Genomic DNA, 17,527 nt, shown 5'->3' with positions numbered 1-17,527 from the left:
GGTTTTTTTTTTTTTTTTTTTTTTTTTTTTTACGTAAACAATGCCTTTGATTTAAACCATGAGCCTTGGCAAGTCTCCTTATATTGGCTTGAATGTGACCAACCTTTGAAGCATACAAAGGTCCATTATGGAAGGAGTTCCCATATGAAGATAAACTATTAAATGAGAGGAAAAAAGTATGCATGAAAAATTGCTTTGCATATGGAATGCAGTTCTGAGTTGGTTCAACCCATGGAGGACTTACTTAACCCATCATATGCACATGGAATCTTTCCTGAGTAAACTAGATAACACAAAGTGAAAAGTGGTTAAATTTAGACCCAAGCTTCTTGGTACTGTTTATTTGATAAGGCATTCTTCTGTGGCATACCATGTACAGAATAAGTAGAGTTTACATAATTATGGAAAACAGAATTATGATGAAAGAGTACCTCAGAAAAGAATGGAAAGTAAAATTAAATAAATAATTTGAAAATACATGTTTATGAATGTAATTTCCTGTTAATAAATTGACTTCTGGTACGCTAGATTATGTTTTTATTTTATTACATATAAACATTGATTATGGTAAATACTTTTTTTTTTTAAATCTTTCTAGAGACTGAAAATGAAGAATTGGAAAAACCCAGAGTCCTCTGGGCAGTATACTTCAACATGAGAGATTCTTCAGGAATCGACAGAAATTCATACAGCAGCTTACCCTCAAATGTGTATGTCTGTTCTGGCCCAGACTCTGCTTTAGGAAATGACTGTGCTGTCAAACAGGTTAGTCAGACCAATTCTTTTTGGTTGCAGAATTTCAGCTTTAAATACAGTCCACTTTGCTTTTGTTCTGGGTTATTCTGCTTTATGGTAGGTAATCAATACTAATACGGCTATAAAGCTTCGCAGCTGGACACACAAAATTCTTACTTAACAAGCAAAGTGAATGTCAGTGGAACTGAGAATGGAAGAAATTTCAGAAAAGAACTGTTAGTGTAGTAACATTAGGAGTAGTAGATAGTTAATCTGAAAAGGTAAAGGGCATTTATAAGGCAGCAGTACCTGAAAATGATGATGTTGGAAGGATGGTTCCTTGAACGCTGTAGAAAGGAAAAACTGTCAGTTCAGAAGTACAGAAGGTAACTCCCCAAAATGTATAGTCTTTTGCCTGTAAGGTTAAAGAAGAGATAAATTAGTAGAGAAACAGAATAAATTAAAGGTCAGTCAGAAAAGCCCATCTACAGTTCATCTTGGAAAAATTGTCCAAGTAGTGTAATACCTGCAGGAGACAGCCACAAACCCAAAATGTACTGGAAGAAAAAAAAAAACGAAAAAAATAATAAAACAACAACAACAACAACAACAACAACAAAACTAGTCTGGCATGTTAAGCTACCTGTTAAGCTTACCTTCCCTTTGTTTTAGTACCACTGCATTAAAAATTTATGGCGTAATTGTGTCTCTGAAGTCATTGAGGGGAATGTCACTCAACTCATCATCTTAAGATAGTATTTTGCACCAAATCACATTCAGTTTTGACTTCAAGTTCTCAGTGTCTATGTATCTAGTTCCAGCTAACTGGAATCCTGATCTGAGACCTACTTGCAACTTGCCTAGTAGTAAGCATAACAGACTGGTACTCACTTTGAGACACAGTACTAGTCCTCTGAAAGGGGAAGTGAAGAAGCTCCCTAGGCAAAGAGTAAATGGAGAAGTGCTGAAGTAGCTGCCTTCTCTCTTGGCAATAGACAGTGTACTCAGATCATCAAGGGCAGTTACATAGAAATTGTTAAAGAACTGCACGTTAAATATCTCTTTGTGCCTTCCCCACTACTATTGAGCAGAAGACGACAAGACCTTGAGAATATGCAGTTTATGGCTTGTTCAACACAAGAAGACTGCAGGAATGCTTCTCCTTTGCTCTTCCATTCAAAGATGTGTTTTGATAAGGAAGGTATAAATTCTTAGGCAAATCTACCACAGCCGTCACTGCGATGTCAAGGTACTTTCAGACCTAATGTATGAGAAAAATTTTACATCTTTGTAGGATTAACTGGCACTACTCATTTTTAAAGCAGTTTTTTTAATGGCCCTCTTCAGAGAATGTGCATGGCATCTTCTAACTAGTTGCAGGACTTTTTATGAGTAAGTCATAAACCTCTTAAAATAAGAGTTTAAAATGTAAAGGCTGACATAGCATGAACTGTAGGGTCAGAACAGTTTAATTAAGTGCTAATAGTACCCTTCATTTTCCTTTACTAGGAAATCATTTGCCTCCTGATAGGACAAAAGGATTGTCAAGACAGAAAATAATGCAAGACAATTATTATGGTAGCACTTTTAAATTGTAAATTAAATCTTCTTTAAAAGAGATTTTTTCAGCAGTTACTTGAAACACTGCAAGTTAAAAGCTGTTTAAGTTTGTTTTAAAACAGCATATTCCTAATTCAGACAGCCACCCTTTCTAGTATTCACGTTTGTTTTTTCTGCATTAAGAGCTCCTATTATTACAAATGGTTGAGTAGTGGTATTATAGATCAAGCTGTATGTACACAATCTAAGTACTGTAGTTTGCCTTCATGTGAAATCTGTTGACAGTCAGTGAGATGTTAACTGGACATATCCCAGAGGAGAAACAATTGAGAAGAGCCTGACAGGGGTTTTCAGAGAGTAGGAGTTACTTTTTTTTTTTAACCTGTTTTAAATTTTAAAATACATGGTCACTATTTACAGTGAAAAATATTTTAGTGTAAACATGTTTATAATTAAAAGTCATGAAGAAAAAAAACAAGGAGTGTATGTGAGGACCAAATAAGGACTGGGCTGAAAATAAAGCAGAACTCAAAAGTTAGGACACATCCTTCCCAATTAGTGTTCTTTCCAGACAATTGGAGAAAACAAATGTAAGTTGGTGTGCCCTATACCCCCAAATCCCTTTCATCTTCCTAGCAACGGGTGAAAATCTCTAAACATGAGATAATTACAAATTCATGGATGAGAAAGCTATTAATAACTAAAAAACAAAACAAAACACCTATGCGTGTTACTCTTGGGATAGCTTGGAAAATTGAATATAAGTTCTCTAATCAATTCTGCGTACTGTTTTAGTGATAATTCCTATGATTTATGTTTTCATTACCATTAGTATTTCTAATTCCTCTGTTATGCTCTTTGATTGCATTGGTGATATGTTACTTAGAAGCTGAGGTATCACAACTTAACAACTGATTATCTCAGTATACGGATGACTTAATTCTTGTTTTACTTTAATTTAGTTTTCTGAAATCTAGTATTATATTGCTTAAATTTTTAATGTCTGCATTTATTTGCCCTGAGGATAGGCTTAATCAAATGTAAAGTCCTGTTTATGATTCCTTCAAATTCTGTATGTACAGATTTCTTCCAGATTGCTTCCAGTTTCTATTTTTTGCTCTCCACAACCTGGAATGAATTATCATGTACTGAATTAGTATGTAATGTTCCCTGAGTTATTTCAGATTTCTGAGGCATCTCCATGTTTATAAGAAAGCACCACGATGTCATGCCAATATTTGTGCTTTAACCTGTGCTTTAACCCGTTTCCTTTTTTTTTTTTTCTTTATCTGGAAGGATTTCATAGTTTTTAAAGTGTGTTGTATTTCCAAGCGTTGTTAGTTTGGTAGTGTTCTCTGTAAATGTTGCTACGGAAGCCCATACAATTACTATGTGCCATCAAAATATAGTAACAACAAAACTCATTTTTGTTCAACTTAAGGTAGTTTAACAGTTATAAATCAGAATATCTAATTGCAAATGCTTTGCATGCTTATGTCTTAATGCTTAATTCAAACATACATATTTGGTACACCTCTGGTACACTTAAATTGTTGCTTCAATATTTAGTAGTTACTAACTTAATTACAATAAATATCAATGTGCTGTAATGAAGGAGATGTTAAATTATTATTGGTTATTCTGCATGACTTCAGCTGGGTAAGGTTAACTTAAAAAATTGTTAGACCTGAAAGCACGCTATACCATTAAACTGTTCAATTATAATCAATGTCATGATGTCCTACATAGGTCAGATACTGAGAATTTCTTTGCATGTTCATCCTCATAATTACTTGACTGTTTCTGGTCACTGCCTAATTGGAGGCTGAAAAACTGTTCAGAAATGCAGGATTGAGTGTTTGTCTGTTCTATTTTTCCATATGTTTAGTGCAATATATGGCACTTTTCTTCATCCGTATTCTGTTAAATACAGTAATTTAAGTATGTTTTTGGAGTGTCAAGGGCAAGTGCAGACTTGAAATCAAAAGTCTTTTTCTTATCTTCAGAAACTTAGCTTGTAAACCTTTTGTAGGATATTTGCATCCCCTTGTCATCCAGACTTAATAGTCAGGGTTTTGAAATTACAGACATCTTTTTGCAGTAGATAATAGATTTATATATATATATATTTCTTCATATACTAATATAAATAGTTTTAAAATTATTTTAAATGGGTAAGGAAAAGTGAAATTTAGGAAGCAGAGTGAAAAATTAAATTGAACTGAGAGCAGACAAGGTCATTTGAGCAGTTAATAATGGAGCCCTACATCCATGTGCAGGTGATACAAATCCACTGCTGGTGTGCACTGAGGTTTATCACAGAAAGCTGTTTCGTACATGCTCAATGATGTATTAATCTGAAAACAATTCCCCCTTGTCCAGGAATCCGCATCATGTAATCAGCCTTTGCAGTTGGCATTAACTGACCCTACTGTCAGCTTTCTCAGCGTAGTGGCTGGTAAAAATATCATATAAAGATGAACTGTATTCTTCCCTACGTGGGAGCTCTTATCATGGGTCATCTTTAGGGCGTAAGTTTCCTAAATAGACAAAATTGATAGGCAATATTCCTTTCACTCTGAAGAAACCCAAAACATAACCGGGATCTGTGTCAGTTGTCTCCATTTGCCACAGAAGCTTAGAGGCTTGGAGAAGAAAACCTTTATGGACCTTGTGGTGGTTTAACACCAGTAGGGAGCTCAGCACCAGGGAGAGAAAAGTTGATGAAAAAATCTCATAGGTTGAAATAAGGATGGGGAGACCACTTGCCAGTTACCGTCATGGGCAAAACAGTCAGTGTAAGGGAAGTTAATGTAATCTACTACTAACAGACTAAAGCTATGAGAACTAAAAGCAAGCTAAAAACATCTTCCTCCCATCCACCCTCTTCTACCTCCCCTGGGGTCTGCAGTCGGTCCGTAACGCTTCATCCTTGCCACTCCTTTATGGTCACTCTCTGCCGCTTACCATCATTTATCAACAGTCCTGGCTATCGGGGGAGGTCCCAGTTGACTGGTGGCTAGCAAATGTGACGCCCATCTACAAGAAGGGCCGGAGGACTGACCCGGGAAACTACAGGCCTGTCAGTTTGACCTCAGTGCCAGGGAAGCTCATGGAGCAGATTATCTTGAGAGTCATCACGCAGCACTTGCAGGGCAAGCAGGCGATCAGGTCCAGTCAGCATGGGTTTATGAAGGGCAGGTCCTGCTTGATGAACCTGATCTCCTTCTATGACAAAGTGACGCGCTGGGTGGATGAGGGAAAGGCTGTGGATGTGGTCTACCTTGACTTCAGCAAGGCTTTTGACACCGTTTCCCACAGCATTCTCCTCAAGAAACTGGCTGCTCTTGGCTTGGACTGGCACACGCTTCATTGGGTTAGAAACTGGCTGGATAGCCGGGCCCAAAGAGTCGTGGTAAATGGAGTCAAATCCAGTTGGAGGCCGGTCACTAGTGGCGTTCCCCAGGGCTCGGTGCTGGGGCCGGTCCTCTTCAATATCTTCATTGATGATCTGGATGAGGGCATTGAGTGCACCCTCAGTAAGTTTGCAGATGACACCAAGTTAGGTGCGTGTGTCGATCTGCTCGAAGGTAGGAAGGCTCTGCAGGAGGATCTGGAGAGGCTGGACTGATGGGCCGAGGTCAACTGCATGAAGTTCAACAAGGCCAAGTGCCGGGTCCTGCACCTGGGGCACAATAACCCCAAGCAGAGCTACAGGCTGGGAGGTGAGTGGTTGGAGAGCTGCCAGGCAGAGAAGGACCTGGGAGTGATGGTTGATAGTTGGCTGAATATGAGCCAGCAGTGTGCTCAGGTGGCCAAGAAGGCCAACAGCATCCTGGCCTGTATAAGAAACAGTGTGGCCAGCAGGGCTAGGGAGGTGATCGTCCCCCTGTACTCGGCTCTGGTGAGGCCGCACCTTGAGTACTGTGTTCAGTTTTGGGCCCCTCGCTACAAGAAGGACATGGAGGTGCTTGAGCGAGTCCAGAGAAGGGCTACAAAGCTGGTGAGGGGCCTGGAGAACAAGTCTTACGAGGAGCGGCTGAGGGAGCTGGGCTTGTTCAGCCTGGAGAAAAGGAGGCTCAGGGGTGACCTTATCGCTCTCTACAGGTACCTCAAGGGAGGCTGTAGCGAGGTGGGGGTTGGTCTGTTCTCCCACGTGCCTGGTGACAGGACGAGGGGGAATGGGCTTAAGTTGTGCCAGGGGAGTTTTAGGTTGGATGTTAGGAAGAACTTCTTTACCGAAAGGGTTGTTAGTCACTGGAAGGGGCTGCCCAGGGAAGTGGTGGAGTCACCATCCCTGGAGGTCTTTAAAAGACGTTTAGATGTAGAGCTTAGGGATATGGTTTAGTGGGGACTGTTAGTGTTAGGTCAGAGGTTGGACTTGATGATCTTGAGGTCTCTTCCAACCTAGAAATTCTGTGATTCTGTGATTCTGTGATTCTCTGCCCCTGCTCCAGCGTGGGGTCCCGGGGCACAATCAGCTCCGCCACGGGCCTCTGGAGCTGCTGCTCTGTGCCTGGAGCACCTCCTGCTCTCCTGCTGCACTGCCCCTGGGGGCTGCAGGGCTGCTTCTCGCTCCTCTCTGCCAGCTGCTGCACACAGCTTTTTCCTTTCTTAAATCTGCTCTCAGAGGCACAACCAGTGACGCTCAGTGGCTCAGCTCTGGGCAGCAGCAGGTCGCTTTGTGTGTTACCTGGAGCTGGCTCTTACCTGACATGGCAAGATCCTTCCCATACAACTCTTCATGTTTGACTAGAGATATTTTTGTAGTGGAAAAGGTTTTTTTGGAGAACTGCAAGAAGGTATGGTAATTCCTATGTGTTTACAAAAGGCCAAAGTATTAAATCAATATTGATCTGAAAGAACAGATGTTAATCTTAAATACCTACAAAATACTGCTGTAAGGTATTACATTTTGAAGTGAAGTTTATTTTGTGTTTATTTTTCCTAATAGGCTGAAACTATTTTCCAAGAAATGTTTCCTACAGAGGAATTTTGCCCACCACCGCCAAATCCAGAAGATATTATTTATGATGAAGATGAGATTGCATCAGAAGAGTCTGGACTCAGTAATTCACCAGAGACAAAACCTGAACCCTCAGCTGAGGAAAGCAGTAGCAGAGGTAGTACTGCTGTTAACGAATGTAGTGAAGAATGAATTAGCTCTCTTCTCCTTGTAGACAAGGCAGTTGAAAGAAACTAAAGTTTTAGAGAGCAAGGATAAGAAAAAGAAGTTTAATAAGCCCATAGTTGTACTATTTGTGATTGCCTTATTTTCCTTAGCTTGAATAATATTTCTTATTCAAATAGTTTCATTCATAGCTAAGATATTTCTAAATAAAGTCATAGGTCCACCAGATCCAGGGTATTTATAGCTTAAAAATAAATAATATTGAACAAAACATTTGAATTTAAAACGTTAAAATTGACTCATTTATGAGAGAGTTTGGTTTTGGTTTACATCTTGGAAAGACATCTTTTAAACAGGCAAGTCAAAATTAATGTAAGTAACATGCAATTTTGATTACCAGTCAGAAGACCATCATCTGTTACAAAGTGTGACATTTCTACTGAAAGTCATTGTGTCTATGCTAATTAAACAGTTGTATGTAAACTTCATCTGTCCTTCAGAGTGCTTTTTAGGAATGTAACCTAAAGGCAATAGTATTAACAGCTCTGGGATGGCTTTAGAATACAAAAGAACATCATTTAATTTGTATCGTGAAAAAAATCTTGTATGGTTTTGAAGCCATAATTTAAAAGGAAGTATAATCCAATGGGCGTTCTTCACAGAAAACTGTTTTACATGCAGTTTAAACTTAATGCTAGACTTCCTAACAAAACCAAAAATCATATACTGAACATAACTGTTGTCACATTTTGTTGGATTTTTTGCAACACTGGACCTCTAATAAGCCAATAATTATTTTTTGCAAGTATGGTGTCCGAGAAGTTTAGATGATGATTGAGGTTTTCCATGCTGAGGAGGTGCGACTTAGAATTCCAAAGGTTTATATTGATCCCTGTTAATAGGATTAAAACTAGTGTGATAGCTGTACATGATGCGTTTTGTAATGGTAATCATAAAACATTTATACAGTAAAATTTATTGAACTATTTATAAGTTTAGTATGTATGAAGAATTACAAAACGAGAACACTGTTGTGAATGATAGGATCAACTTGCATTTCTTCTGAATAATACTTCAAATTAAATGATGAAAAGTATTTAGCATTTACATTAGGATTTACCTTAAATGTACACCCAACAGATCAACAGTGTGTCTAAATATAGAGATCAGTGAATTTTGATGAGACAGTTTAAACTTGTACGTGAACTTAGTTACAATTCTAGCAGTACTTAAATACTGTATGTAAATAAAAATGCCACAAAATTATGAATATTCAGCACTGTCTGGACTTGACACAACCAAACTTCTGTACAGTTTTGCAGTGCATGTTACTGCCTTAAAATGGCTTTGTGCCATAAAGGTTAATTAATTTATTTTTTTACAGCATGACCGATACGGTTAACTTCATTTTGTCTTGCATCATAATACATTGTCCAATTTGCAATTCAAAAACGAATTTATTGGTGCTTACATTCTTTGTCTGTTGGATAGGCACCATTGTGTGTATAATCCCAAAGTCCTCAGAAAAATGTCGTTGAAATGTTTCTAATATTAAACAACAGTTACCTGTGGATGCTTGTGGTTGAGCAGTTACATATATTTATAGTATTAAGCAGACTTTGTTTAGCTGTAATTTTGTGCCTGTTGGAAAGCATGAGTATCTGGTAATTGTACTTAACCATCTGCAAATCTGTAAAAGAACTAAGCGGAGGACATAGTACCTGTTCGTCTTTCAGTAATGGGGATCATAGTTGAATTTTTCATCTTCTATGTTTACAAGGAAATCGTCAATGAAAATTAAAGGTTTGCTTGCAAGTACGTTTTTGTGTGTTTTCTTTCAATTAATCAAGAAAAGCAGTTCATTTGTTAGCGGAGACTTTCTGATAATTCTGTTCTTCACCTTCAGCATGTTGACATCTGTAATAAGATTGAAGTTCAATATGTGTGACATTATGTTTACATAAGATAGCAAGTAGTTTGTGTAAAGCTTCATGTCCATATGAAGCAACCTTTGATAATCCTGCAAATGTGATTTTAGATAAAACAGAATAATCTGCAAGTTGTAGGCTATGACTTCACACTACATTGATTGCTTAAAAAATGTTTTTCATGTCTTGTTCATATGGCAAATGGAAACATAAAATGCTTTTCCTATGGTACTTGAGTACCCAATAGCTTACTTGCAATAGCAGTAGATAAGACTGTTGATCTTTTATTTTACGGAAATCATGCATTGAACTGCATTTTGTTCCTGCTTGAAATGATTTAAGCATACAAAGTGAGGGTTAGGCTTATTTGAAGTAGTTTTTAAGGCTTGTCATACAGGATGTATTCAAAAGATAACATGACTTTTTAAAAACTGGTAATTTATCTGTAGGATTATTAATAAATCAAGTTAAAGAAAGATAAGGTTAATTGAATTTTTAAACAAGTAGCTGTATTATCCTTCAAGCACCTTGGAGCTCATACAATATTCACACCTTTTTTTTGAAGGAGTGCTTTGATATGTTTGAATTCCTTTTTTAATGAGTATTTTCTTTTTAACTTGGTTAATTGAATTAACCCTTAATATTCAAACAATTTTATGCCACTTTCCCTTCAGGTGTTGCATTGCCTTCTCTGTATGGCTGCAATTAGTTACCCTTCCTTTGGAAGTATTTTCAGCCATGAAGCTGCTACGTCTGCTTTTTCTAGTGATGATGATGCTTAGGGCCATTTGACAGGTAATCATTAGAACTTAGATCCTAGCAGGCTATGGGGTCTTTTCTCCTATCATTGCAGGGGGATTTATGTAGGTAACTCCTATTAATGTTAATGGGACTTGCATGTGTAAATCCTCCTTGCATCAATGGGAAAATTGACCCCTGGAAAAAAAATCTTTGTGTTAGACTTGCTGATTCAGAAATGAGGCACTATCAGCTCTTGTGTGGAAATGTGGAGAGTGGGGCACATGCCAGCTTGCCTTTTGATGTTTCACTGAAATGCTCTGAAGAGGACTCATGGAATTTATTCATTTATTTTAACATTATGATTTAATATTTTCCATACACTTGCTAATCTTGTCCAAGTTCCTTTAACAATTGTATAGCACTTTATGTAGCTCTTGTATCAGTTTCCTTTTTTGTACTCAGGAGGTTGTATGGCTCCTTTTGCTTTGTCCTTCATTGTATTTTACACCCCTCTTTCCCCTCCAAATCTGTGTACATCAGCAAAGTGAGTTGCAACAGCTTATTTTCAAGTTCAATTTGCTAGTAATCTGTTGATTAATGACAAGTAGGAAGGATTAAAATACCGTTTTCACACAATAAGAGACTGGATCACTTAAAATCTACAATCTCAACTGATGAAAGGATAAAATGACTGTCCTCGACACTTTTCCAGGCTGTGAGTGGGAAAATGTGAACTGCCCATTTTCCACGCATGGTGGAAAGAAGAGAGAGGTGAACAGATGGAAATAGCTAAAATAGGCTTGTTGTAGTGGAAGGGGGAGGATATTATGGGGGCGGTGTCATACCCTTTGTGCTCTGAGATCAGCTGTCTTGCACTTTTACTTTCCCTTTCTGCTGTTTGAGATTTCTACACAATTTCTAGCTGTTGATGTACCCTCGGGGTGTAAGGGTGGGTGGGGATGGTTCTGCATGTGCTATTGGGAATGAGGCAACAAGTAGCCATGAATACCTTATAAATGGATTAATACCAGCTCATGCACTGAGGAGTGTACAGTACAACTGAGAGTATTACGTTTTGTCTACTCGGGGTTATATTTGTCTATCCTTTATTGTGTATTTTGTTGATCAGTCACCGTTGTAGTTCTTCTGTATGGTATCCTCTGCAGTACATTTTAGGTTTTCACTCTGACATACTTTTTTAGCAGCAGCAAACTTTCTCATCCCTTTTCTTAAAATCATTCTTGAATATATTCAGCAACACAGATTTGAGACAAGTCCTTTCTTATTTTTACTAGCTGTCAATCAATAGTAGCTACGTTTTTCTCTGATGGTTAGGTTTGATGTTTTTCAAGAGTTTCTGAGGGACCACATTGGAAGTTTCAGGGAGGGCTAGCATCACCATAGCCTTGCCTATTCTTCAGCCATCAAATTAGACTCCTCAAAAACTGCTGGGGATTTTTGAGGCATAGCTTTTCGCTATGAAAGCCTTCTTAACTTTTTCACAATATTGTGATCATTCGTATCTACTTTCTTTACAATAGTTTTTTATCAATTTGCATGACAGGGAAATTAGACTTTGCCCAGTGGTAACCATAAAGCAACTACCTTGAAAAATGAATAAACCCTCCCTTAAGGAAAAGTTCCAGGTCATCCCCTTATAAAGTAAATTCTGATGTCGGAACTACCCTCTACTCCTCCATTGCTTTGAATATTAATTCAGACATCTCTCCTAGCTTTTCTGCCATAATGAATGTTCTGTTCACTCATTAATTATCAATAAACTCTGCAGATTCTGGTGGGCTATCTGCTGTTGATGGTCTTTTTTATTTTTCCTTAGGATTCTCTGACTTTGTTTAATTCCAGATCAGCTGTTCTGGCAGCTGAAGTTCATAAGATGTAAGTGTTTTGAATTTATGAATACTATTCCTATATGATAAGAGCAGTTGCTAAATTTCTAAGTAAGGGAGCAAGTTACTGAAGTCACATCTTAAAACTTAATTGATTTCTGTGTGTGTGCATACAATTCGTAGCAGATTTTTTTCAAATAGTATTAATTATCACTGTCTGTGTTTGTGTGTATATATACATATACTATGACTATACTACTATGACAAAGTGGTTAACTCATAAAGTTTATCATTTAAACCTTTGCAGAAATCAACCACTATGCAATGTTCAAAAGTTAGAATTACTTGCTATTACCAAAACTGTCAAAAATCTGGAAGAGTGGTAGTGGAGGCGGAGTTGCTTGGATTCCTCTGGAAAGTAGGACCGTGAAGGATCTTTGGTAAGATCTAAAAGTAACATTGGAAGTTTGAGACACCTATCTTAAATATTCATGTATTGCAACCCACTTTAGTAGTAAGATCACTTCAGTGCTCAGATTAAAACCTTAACTTAGTTGTGTATGATTTCAGGTGTAACTTTTTTAGTGTGACAGAAGTTATTGTAGGTGAATACTTGGAGCTGCAGAGGTTAGTAGTAGGAAGTGGTCAGCCATGTGGAATCCATCATGTCAGCTACTTGCTAACCAAAAAATTACTTTGGGTGTACATAGAGCTTATTAGCAATTCCACCATTATTTTTATTTACAGACTGCCAGTTTCTGTTCATAGCAGAGACTGGTTCTTCAAAGTCTGGTTGAGGAGCCAGGCAGGAATGTTGTAAATCTCAGTGACATTTGAGATTTAGAAAGTTGACAGTGAAGTATCAGGAAGATGCATTTGTTGACTGCATGGGAGTTCTGATCAGAGGAGACTTTAATAGAAAATACTCCTCCTGTCAGAATTCTAACAGACAATATATTTTACACTACTTGCATGCATTGACAAAAAAGATGGAAGGTATCAACCTGAATGTATATCAAGCCCTAGATGTATTTGAGTAAACACTGGTTGGGTAGACAATGTCTGACTCCCAGTGTATATAATGCTGTTCAAGTGGCAGTTTTATCTATATAAAACTTCTCAATTTTGAGGAAAAGCTTCCTTGAGAGTGTTGCAAGTCTGTTGTTGTTGTTTTAATCTGGCAAGTGTATTGAATTCAGTAGTATACTGTCTTCACCTGAATTTAGTTTTTACTATTAACTGTCAGGATTTTGGATTGTTTTTGTTTTTGTTTTTGTTTTTTACTCTAAAACGTTTTAAGTATTTTTAAATATTTTTAGTGGCAGTCTAATCTTTTGATTACCACAAGTGGTGTGTTGCAAACAAGTTGTGCTGTTAGCATGGATAATGCTGCTTTTTAGGAAATCTCAGAACATCCAATTTTCAAGTACAGTTTTCAGGATCTCCTACTTCCTTCTGAAGTGATACCCTCTAGCTGATAGTACATTTGGGTCTCTGGAGACGGCTTTAGTGGTGTTCCACTATGCTTTACAGTTAACACTTCAGTAAGTGGGGCATGCCAAAGGCTATGGACACTCCATCTGTCTTTTTAAACAGAGTTGCTTCTTTTCTGAAGTGTTATTGCATGATAGCAATCACCATTTGTGGCTAACAAATGTGGCTTCAGCTTGTATGGCTGCTTTTTAGCTGCTCCAACTTCAGGAATATCATTCTCTATTTGAATATTGGTAGCAAACTCATTCTTTTTCTTTTGCTTTAAGCAGAGAGCTGGACCAAGAAATGGTTCTCTATTGAAAGTGATTGTTGTATTGATCCTGAGGCTGTTACGTTAACAAGTCTAAAGTAGCACAATGATAAAAAATCAGGATAATAACATCCTTGTCTGCAATTTGTTGGTATTTCAAAGCCTAGGTTAGAAGCCACAGAACCAATGTGGTGGTTGCTGGTAAGCTCGTATTCTGAGTTGAATGGCTAGGCTGAGGAGCAAGTGTTTCATTACTGGCTAACATCATCCTAGAAACTTGAGATCTAGAAAAGTATAGCTTAAAGGATTATTCTCTCTTAATTAATTAATTAATTAAAACATCCCTGTGCTATGTTTTAGACCACGTTGGTAAGAAACTTCGTAATGGCCAGTGTGGAATTTTGAATCTGCTCTGTTTCAAAACCAAGCATATTTTTGGAGCTCACCCAAGGGAAAGCCATTTAATCATGATGAGAGACCAGCTGTCAGACCAATGTAACGAAACATTTCTCTGCTCTGGGAACTTCTCAGGAGCGTGAAAGTCACTGCTAGTCATGGTTGAGTCCTTTGTTGTGAATAAATTATCCAGTATATTCAGCCTTTTTTCCTATTCAGAAACTTGTGTAAGCCCTAGCTAAGTACCTTCAGTGAATAATTTTTAATCTTTAGATTATTCAGAGATAATCTACTATATGATTATTACTGCAACTTAAGTTGCATGGTATTATTCCTGCTCCATATTTGGATACTGAAATAATACACAGAACTTAATTTTAAAAATGGCATATTCATTTTCTTTCATATATTTTTAAGATCTAAAATGCTATTATGAAAAACAAAATCTACTATTAAGGCAGTCTTTGTAAAATTACTTGCTTTGGAAACACTTGTACATTTATGCTTGCATTTTTTTTCTGTAAAAGTTTTAAGCCAGGAGACATTAGATTATTTTCCAGCCTCCCAGTCTGAATCTAAAATGAAAATGTAAGCCCAATAAAAACTAATAGCCCTCTCACTTACATTTTAGGTACATTTTTGGCTCTTCCAAGGTATCACTTGAAATGCACACTGCATAGAGTATACATTTAAAGTCCTGATTGACATCAGATCTCTTCAGATGGTCTATTCTGGTGCCATCTCTGAAGTGATGTCAGAAAATTCATGCACATGCACAAGTAAAAGCGAGCACAAAGCAATACTCAAATAGGAGTAGCACCAAGCAGTAGATAATGTACCAACTTGGGATTCAAGGGAAATGGGTTCTTTTCTTGGCTCTGGCACTGGTTTCTTGAATGAACTTGGTTGAGTAATTTCCCCTTAATGTCATAGTAAAAAGATGTAAAATGGTGACAGATATTTTCTGAAGCTTTTTGAGAGGTCAGTAAAATATAAAAGTAATATATGCCTTTTAGAAGGAAAAGGAACAGTGTTAATGATAACTGTAAAAATTGATATCAGTAATACTGAGTAGAGAAGCGATGATTTTCCAAGAGAAAAATATAAGAATTAAATGATGGAATAGCAGATTTTTTTTGTTAGCCATCAGTGTGACATTATTGATGTTTCGCAAATAAGATTTCACCAATGAGCACAAACTTTATTTACTATGAATAATGTAAAGTAATAACTTTTTTGAAATACTTTTGCTTGCCCATATTTTGCTGTCAGATTGTAATGCATATTGTTTCTTTGTTTAATTAGGACTTAATGCTAATGTCATTAACATTCTATGTGATAATTCAGTCGGTTGCCTATTTATAGACATAATGAAAGCCATAATTTGTTTGAACTAAAGTGCTTTTGACTGTGATATTAAATGACAAATAATATTAAAGTTACTCTAACCTGATGCTAGCTTTGTTTGGTTGTCAGTAGTCCAGTGAATCTGAAAAAAATTCCACTATACATGCTGAACATATATATATATATATATATATATATATATTATTTTTGTATAGAGCCCAATTCATTCTTTTCTTTGAGAAAGAAAAAGAAATAGGCTGAATTAAGCAGTAATATCAGAAAACTGAGATCTGAAGTTTGAAATATTGTCCTGCTTGAAGACTATTTGCAGTTACAACACTGAATTTAAGGAATCTGATTTTATTCTATGGTACTGCTTATAAACCAGGTAATTACACAGCATTTTTCAGTTTCTTACCACATATATGGATGTGGTTACAAAGTGCAAAATAATTGCTGAATTTTGTACCCCGTGTCATCTCTTTAGTATGGACAATGAATTCTATGGATTTCTTCTTATCCAGCCTATTTCTAAGCATTTGTAATATCTAGTTGGTGTAAATGATCTGTTCTAGGAAGGTTTTAAAATAAAAGCAATGGGATACCACTAACAAAAATCAGTAAGCACAAATTTCCGAATAATTTTTACTTCAACGAACTCCTAAAATAAATATGTTATGGCCCTATTTTGCATAGTATTGCACCTGATGCTCTTTTGTACTTAACTTGTAAATACAGTGTATACATACAGTGATCATACCGTGTGCATTCGGATTTACTTCACCATTTTACAGCTTGAATTATGCTTTCCTGTTGGACTCTATTTCTACACTCTGTAACATCTCTGTTTTAATTAAACTTTTCATTGTGTGCTCTACACTCTTTAATCTTTGAGTCAAACAGATGATCAAGGAGGTTGTTTAATGATGTCAGGCCAATGAATAATACTTGAATAATAAATTGGAAGCAATAGAAGTTAAGGAAAATACATTTCTGCTCGTTCTGCTGGTACTGCTGGTTCCCTACCTCCATTACACACACATAGGCTGTTCTTGGTGGGAGGTGATAAAATAGCTCATGCTTTAAGGGCTTGGAGGACGTGGGGAGGCTGCGGTGTGTTCCCAGTGAGGCTGATGGCAGGTGCTCACCAGATGGAGGTGGAGGCCAGCACTGTCAGTGGCCTGTCACCTCTCTGGCCTGGGTTGTGGTGCCAGCAGCAGGAGGCCTGGACTGACACGCCTCAGCAGCAAGGGAGAGGGTAGCCCTTGTGAGGTATACTCTCTTCTGTATATACTGGGTTACTCCCAAGGGAGAAATAATCCCTCTTCTTCCTAGGTGATTACACTTCACCGTGTCACTTCCATCTTGAGAGAATATAGTGTAAACAAAATTTGTGGGGAAGTGTAGCACAGGATGACACAAGAGGAGGCCTCTTTTTGGCTGTGTGGCTCTTCTGAATCTCTTGGAGATTTGCAGTTGCCACGTGGTGGCCTCTCCTCTGACCAGGGGTAGCAGGCCGAGCTGCCGAGCGGAACATGCAGGTAGGCCTCAGCGTTCGGCCTGTGCTTGCTGCTTTCAGCTCCTCGGGAGCAGGAGTGGTGAACCAGCCTTGCCCAGATCTTCTGCACAGGGAAAACTAAATGCAACTCTGGACATAAATTTAGGCATTTTGTGGAGTTTTGGAGGAATCTGAGTTAAGTTTTGAGTTTCTTCTAGAATCTTCTGTGGCTGTCATCCTTGGTTATTTTGAAAAGGCAACCATAAACTAAATAGCTGAGAAATATGTTCTCTAAACTTGAAGTCTCCTCAGCATTGTGCTATTCCTCCAGGTAAGTACATACTGCACCATTTTCTGAAGGAGTTTTCTTTACAGCATTGAGTCTAGGTGCTGTTATGGAGGCTACGGTAGCCTCACACTGTAGGGCTTAAATTTACTGAAATCTATAGATATTTTTCTTATAAAGCCACATGGAAAAGTTTCTGAAGGCTTACTGGAACTTTTGGATTACTACCGATGAATTCATTCTTTTTCACTGAATTGAATTACAGCATCATATCTGTTGCTAGTATAATAATAAAATGTATGAAGCCAGCCTTA

General features: G+C 37.5%; 1 protein-coding gene across 1 annotated transcript in view; it reads left to right on the top strand.

Annotated features, from left to right (window-relative positions):
- CHM (CHM Rab escort protein) overlaps nucleotides 1-9,244 on the top strand; it is a 61,087-nt gene extending 51,843 nt beyond the window's left edge. The window contains exons 14-15 of the mRNA XM_035324830.1: nucleotides 599-765; nucleotides 7,250-9,244. Of these exons, the coding sequence (XP_035180721.1) occupies nucleotides 599-765; nucleotides 7,250-7,453 (371 nt within the window). The 3' untranslated portion in view covers nucleotides 7,454-9,244. The remainder of the gene's footprint in view (nucleotides 1-598; nucleotides 766-7,249) is intronic.
- The last annotated feature ends 8,283 nt before the right edge of the window (nucleotides 9,245-17,527 follow it).

The sequence above is a fragment of the Oxyura jamaicensis genome, chromosome 4, assembly GCF_011077185.1.
Source record: "Oxyura jamaicensis isolate SHBP4307 breed ruddy duck chromosome 4, BPBGC_Ojam_1.0, whole genome shotgun sequence".
In the NCBI taxonomy this organism is placed as follows: Eukaryota; Metazoa; Chordata; class Aves; order Anseriformes; family Anatidae; genus Oxyura; species Oxyura jamaicensis.
The sequence above is the reverse complement of the archived record's forward strand: the minus strand, read 5'-3'. Positions and strand labels throughout refer to the sequence as shown.